General features: G+C 47.9%; 1 protein-coding gene across 1 annotated transcript in view; it reads right to left on the bottom strand.

The window, feature by feature from the left end:
• The window catches only part of RPRML (reprimo like), a 1,907-nt gene extending 1,324 nt beyond the window's left edge, over positions 1 to 583 (bottom strand). The window contains exon 1 of the mRNA XM_024760771.1: positions 569 to 583. Within this exon, the coding sequence (XP_024616539.1) occupies positions 569 to 583 (15 nt within the window). The remainder of the gene's footprint in view (positions 1 to 568) is intronic.
• Between the last annotated feature and the right edge of the window lie 5,787 nt (positions 584 to 6,370).

A 6,370-nucleotide genomic window follows, 5' to 3' on the forward strand; every position in this document is an offset into this window, starting at 1 on the left:
CGATCCCAGCTCCCCCAGTGTCCCAAGGCTGGAGGGGGTCAGGAGATCAGGGCAGCCCCGCCCTCGGTCGGCGAAGCTCGACACCCTCGGGGCAGCCTTGGTTCCAGCCGGGAAAAATCTCCCAAGGAGCCTCTTCTGGGATTTGGTGCTCTTAAGCAGTTAAGTTCTTCTTGAAGTCTGCCCTAAGTCTCTTCTCCGCTCTTTACTGAAGTCGCAGGAAGCCTTCCCAGATGTCAGAGGAGTCGCAGAGACCCCTCCCCTCGCCCCAGCGTTCCCTTCCCTCTCCTCTCTCCCCTCGTCACTGGGCAATGGCCCTGGGTGGCCGGCCGTGTCCCGCCGCTCCCACCCAGATCCTCCCAGCCTCGCTCCCACCATCAAGGTGAGGAGTACTCTCTGCCTCCTTCCCACCTCGCCCCCAGCCCTCCCCGTTTGACATTTTCTTAATTTAAAAATGTTATTGCATTTTTCCCTTCTCCATTCCTTTTCACAAATACAGGTCATTGTAAACTTGTTAGAAATTACCGATTAGCAAAACACAAAAAAATCTAAAAGCTCATAATCCTACTACCCAGAGAGCGTCCATGTCACCGCCTTGGTACAAAATCTTCCTGTCCTTTTTCTATGTGTGTCTTTATATATGTATTCAGAATAGGGACGCACTGTTCATACATGCTGTTTTGTACATGCTGTTTTGTAACCCTTTGTCATTTAACAGTTTATCCTTTGGTAATGATAAATATTCACCTACAACAGTGGTTCTGAATTGCCCAGGGGGCTTGTTAAAACCCAGATTCCCGGGCTCAGCCCAGAGTTTCTGAATCAGTAAGCCTGTGCATTTCAAATAAATGCTCTTGCTGCTCCTCCTAGATGCACTTTGAGAATTACTGGTCTGCAGCATCATTTTTAGTGAAGGAATTGTATATTGTAGTCAAAGTACTGTTGACTACAAAGACTTACAATTTATTTAACCAAAGTCTCTATTTTTGGATATTTGACTTGTTTCTCTCTCTCCCTTTCTTTCTCTTTCTCCCTCCCTTCCTTCCTTCCTTCCTTCCATTCCTTCCCTTCTTTCTTTCCTTTCTTCCTTCCTTCCTTCCTTCCTTCCTTCCTTCCTTCCTTCCTTTCTTTCTTTCTTTTTCTTTTGTCAGAAACAAGATTACCATAAAGAACCTTGTAATGAAATCTTGGTACAGAAACTGTAATTTTATTTATTTTTTGCGGTACAGGGGCCTCTCACTGTTGTGGCCTCTCCCGTTGCGGAGCACAGGCTCCGTCCGGACGCGCAGGCTCAGCGGCCATGGCTCACGGGCCCAGCCGCTCTGCGGTACGTGGGATCTTCGCAGACCGGGTCACGAACCCACCTCCCCTGCATCAGCAGGCGGACTCTCAACCACTGCGCCACCAGGGAAGCCCAGAAACTGTCATTTTTTAATTTCTATTATATTTTGAAAAATGGACCTGCAGGATCAGTAAATCACATCTAACCAAATTGCCCTCGAGAAATGTACCAGTTTACACACCAGCCCTGTGGAGAAAGAGCATACTGCCCCCGGTCCTGTTTATTGTCAATATTTAAAAAATCATCGTGTGAATTTAGGGGCTAGTGGATGGTTTCTCACCCTTGTATTCTTTGATTGTTGAATCAAAGGAAAGAAGGAAAGCATTCAGGACATTTTGCAATAGTCCAGGCAAAAGATGGCTGGCTGGAGACTTGGATTCCAGTGCTGGCGGTGGAAGGAGAGATAAGTGGATGGAAAGAAAGGGCTTGGCAAATTGGAGGGAGGGGATTCAGGATGCCTCCAGCACATGAGCATCCCAAAGCCACCCCCTCACTATTAGTAGAACACTAATTTGTGTGTGTGTGTGTGTGTCCTGCGAAGCTATTAAATTTCTCATTTTAAAGATGAAGAAACTAACATGTATGCGCACACACACACACACACACACACACACACACGAGAGAGAGATTAGGGAAAGACCCAGCTCACCTCCTCAGTCTTAAGAAAGCAGCCTGGCACAAGGGCACTCAGAGTTTTCTGGGCAGGAGTCTCCCTTTCCTGACCACCCCTCAGAGCCATGATAGAACAGGATGAGAACAGGTATCTGGCCTAGACATTTTGTCCCCGGCTTTTGACCAGCTGGGTTTCTTTAGAGAAATGTTTTTATGTCTTTTGTCCATCGTTTTCCTGAGACCAACCCCTGACCTTTGATATACCCTGGACTTGGAGCCCATGGCTTTGACCCCATCCAGCTGAGGTCAGTCAAGCTGTCTGCTGCACAGAAAGGTTGGGGAGGGGTGAGTAAAGGTGGGGTACAGGGGCCTGCCTACTCCAGCAAGAGGCTGTGAGGAGGCTCATGGTTGGCCTTTCCTTTATTAAGCACCTATTATATGCTCAGTGCATTAAATATATTACCTCACTGAATTCTTACAGTGGATGTCCCCTTGACGTGAGGAAACGGAGACTCAGAGTGGTTATTTGACTTACTTAAGACCACACAGCTAGTTAAGCATCAGAGCCAGAATTTGAGCCGAGATCTGTCCTGTTCCAAAGCTACACTCTTTTTAAAAAAAAATTTATTGAAATATGGTTGATTTACAATGTTGTGTTAATTTCTGCTGTACTGCAAAGTGACTCAGTTATACATATATATTTTTTCATATTCTTTTCCATTATAGTTTGTCACAGAATATTGAATGTAGTTCCCTGTGCTATACGGTAGGACCTTGTTTATCCACCCTGTATATAATAGTTTACATCTGCTAATCCCACACTCCCAGTCCTTCCCTCCCCTACCAACCCCTCCCTTGGCAACCACAATTCTGGTCTCTATGTCTGTGAGTCTGTTTTTGTTTTGTAGATATGTTGGTTTGTATTGTATTTTAGATTCCACATATAGGTGATATCACAAGGTATTTTTCTTTCTCTTTCTGACTTACTTTGCTTAGTATGGTAATCTCTAGGTCCATCCATGTTGCTGCTAATGTCATTATTTCATTTTTTTGATGGTTGGGTAATACTCCATTGTGTGTGTGTGTGTGTGTGTGTGTGTGTGTGTAGAGATAGATATAGGTATAGATATAGATATATCAATACTACGTCCAAAGCTACACTCTTAATTATAACTGTCCCCTTTCTTCCATCATCCCTGAGCAGCTTTCTCTGGTTATGTGGCAGGAGAGGAAGATGTTGTCTGTGACCTGGGAGCAGGAAGGGAGAGAGAGAAACTTGGGCTTGTGGAAGTAAACAAAGACCACCCAAATGAACGAGCAAAGGCTATTCATTCACAGCTTACTACAGTAGGGGAGTCAGCCACCATTATTTGAGTTTGGCAGAGACACAAAGGCAGATAGAGGAGCAGGAAAGCTTTGTAGCAGCAAAAAGGGCCGGCTTCAGGTGTGCCCTGATTGGAGGCTGCTGGCATAGAAAAGCTATAGGTGGGATGACTAGACAAGGGGCAGCCCATGTGATTGGTTAGGGGAGCATATTTAACTTTCTCCAATTTGTACTGTGTTGAAAGTGGGGGCAAAATTAGGGAAGCTTGTTATTGATCAAGGCCTGGATGTTTGGGGCTGGTTGCTACAGGGGTTGTGGTTTGGCTTCCTGGGCTGTTGCTATAGGTAGTGGGTCAGAGCACTATTTTTTTTTTCCTTCGGTACGCGGGCTTCTCACTGTTGTGGCCTCCCCCGTTGCGGAGCACAGGCTCCGGACGCACAGGCTCAGCGGCCATGGCTCACGGGCCCAGCCGTTCCGCGGCATGTGGGATCCTCCTGGACCAGGGCACGAACCCGTGTCCCCTGCATCGGCAGGCGGACTCTCAGCCACTGTACCACCAGGGAAGCCCCAGAGCACTATTTTTATATACGGTCTGGCCATTGTATATTCAGTCTCTCAGACTCCTTCCCAGAGTTCAGGAGTGGGAGACCTGCCTGGCCTGGATTCAGCCAGGTGCTCCCTCCTTCTGCTTTTCCCTTCTGCCCTTTCTGGAGTCACTGGTCCCAGCAAGTCCGGTTGCTATTTGATTGCATTAACTGCTTTTTTTTTTTTTTTTTTTTTTTTTGAGGGGGTCACCTGAGTGGCTTGTGGGATCTTAGTTTCCTGACCAGGGATTTGAACCCTTGCCCTCGGCAGTGAAAGTGCAGAGTCCTAACCACAGGACTACCAGGGAAGTCCCTGCATTAACTCTTAATTCGTATAATATCCCTGAAAGAGAAGTACGTTACTTATCTCTGCATCACAAATCACCCCCAAATTTAGCAAATATTTATTAGCTCACATAGCTTCTGAGGGCCAGGAAACTGGAAGCAGCTTAGCTGGGTTGTTCTGGCTCAGGGTCTCTCATGAGGCTGCAGTCAAGGGGTTGGCCAGGGCCACAGTCACATGAAGGCTGCACTGGGGGTAGGGGATCAGCTTCTAACGTGACTCCCCAGCAGAGCTATTGTCTGGAAGCCTCAGTTCCTGGCCCTGGAGACCTTCCCGTAGGGCTGCTTGAAGTCCTCATGACATGCAGCTGGCTTGCCTTAGAGCAACTCTTGAAGAACGTGCTGGAAGGTGAGCAACCGGTGGAAGGGGGAGGGGCAGAAGAGTGGGGTTGCAGAGTAGAACACATCAGCTGTCATTGTTACTTAATCTTCACAGCGAGCCTTGCAGAGAGAAGTCAGAAGCCCCATTTGACAGATGAGAAAAAGGAGGCTCCAAAAGGAGAAAAATCTTGCCTGAGGTCACAGAGCTGGTACCTGGCACAGCCAGAATTTCAGCCCTTAGCTACCTTATAACCCAGCCCAAGTTTGTTCCAGCACGTTCTTTGTGCTTTGGGGGGGAGGGGGAGGGGAGCGTTTTGCTGTTAGAGAAAGACCACCCTCCTCCCAGGCCCCAGGGCTTGGGAGGGGCCTCAGGAGCCTAAGAAGGTGCTGTCAACTGGGCTGCCTTCCTGCTCTAGAATGAGGAAGCCAGAGCCTCTGGGCCCAGCGGCCACCCACACAGGACTATTTTTACCCTCCACCTCAGTGACAAGCCTGCATCTCCCAGCTCTGGAAAGGCCATCTGGGCAGTCTGGCTGCCCCAGGAAGAACCTCCACCCAGAGGCCACCGTTGTCCCCGCAGCTGTTTCTAGGTGAACCTCTAGCTGTCCACCATGCCTTGGCCATCCGGGGTTGGTAAGACGATTCCACCCCTAGATTCAGAGACTAATAAAACATCCCCAATTAGTATCAGTTGCCGGATGGACCTATCTGAACCGAAATGTTTACATCTGAAGGTATATTGAATTGTTCACATTTCTAAAATGTTAACTAAGTGTTCTATGCATGAACCATTTTAATCAAGAGGTAAGAATGATTTTACTTGCATATTCAACTGTACACACACACACACACACACACAATGTCAATAGATGACCATTGTACAACGGTGCTCTTCAGGGAAGCCCAAAGGCCCTTGAAAGGAATTCATTTTCTGAAGTGGTTTCAAACAGCTGCCCTGAGCCTCCTGTTTATGCCCTTAGTTTGTTTGGCAAACTCTTCCTGGAGCAGGCAAAGGTTGCCTTCGGCCCAGGTCCTGTCCAAATGATCTCACGTTTTACATTGGCAGAGGGGAAGTTAATGATTTCCTGCATCTGGTACAGAATTTAAATAAACACAGATTGCCCTGTTTCGCTTTTGCCCCTCCTCGAGAGACTTCGAGGTTGGCCCCTGCTCTGTTCACCCATCCAAGGTGGAGAGCAGAGGAGCGCCACTCTTCACACCAGGGTGGCTTTGCCCAAAGCATCAGGAGAAATGCCTCAGGGGTGTCTGTGCCATAGCAGAAAGGGGGCAGTACCTGTGTAGGTACTGTGCAGTGGGGAACTCGTGAGCAGGTATCACAGGTATCAGGAACTTCACACGCCACCTCCTACCACCTGTCTGATTTGTGTTTCAGAGAATACCTGGATTTTGGAGATCTGGAATCTATTTCTGCCTCTGCCCCTAATTGGCTATGTGCCCTTTGACAAGTCACCCATCCTCTCTGGGCCTTGATTGGCTCATCCATAAATCAAGGGAGCTGAAACAGATCATCTTCAATAAAACTTTATTTATAAAAACAGGGAGTGGGCCATTTAGATCATGGTTTGCCTTCTTCCACCCTCTGTTTCCTGGAAGGTGGGGGAGGGGATGTGCAGAGAGCATTGGGCCCAAGATCTGTGCCTGGTCTGCACCTAAACCACTACTTGGGCCTCCCTTACCCCATATATAAGATGAGAAGCATGGTTAATATCTTCATTCCCCAAACTGTGCTTTCTGGATCAGCAGTTCCGTGAGGTCTGTACAGAAGTGGCACTGACCTTAACAGATTTCTTTACTACAGGACTTCTCAGGGCCTTTAGTATGTTGATG

This window comes from Neophocaena asiaeorientalis, unplaced genomic scaffold, assembly GCF_003031525.2.
Source record: "Neophocaena asiaeorientalis asiaeorientalis breed wild unplaced genomic scaffold, Neophocaena_asiaeorientalis_V1.1 scaffold30, whole genome shotgun sequence".
Classification (NCBI taxonomy): Eukaryota; Metazoa; Chordata; class Mammalia; order Artiodactyla; family Phocoenidae; genus Neophocaena; species Neophocaena asiaeorientalis.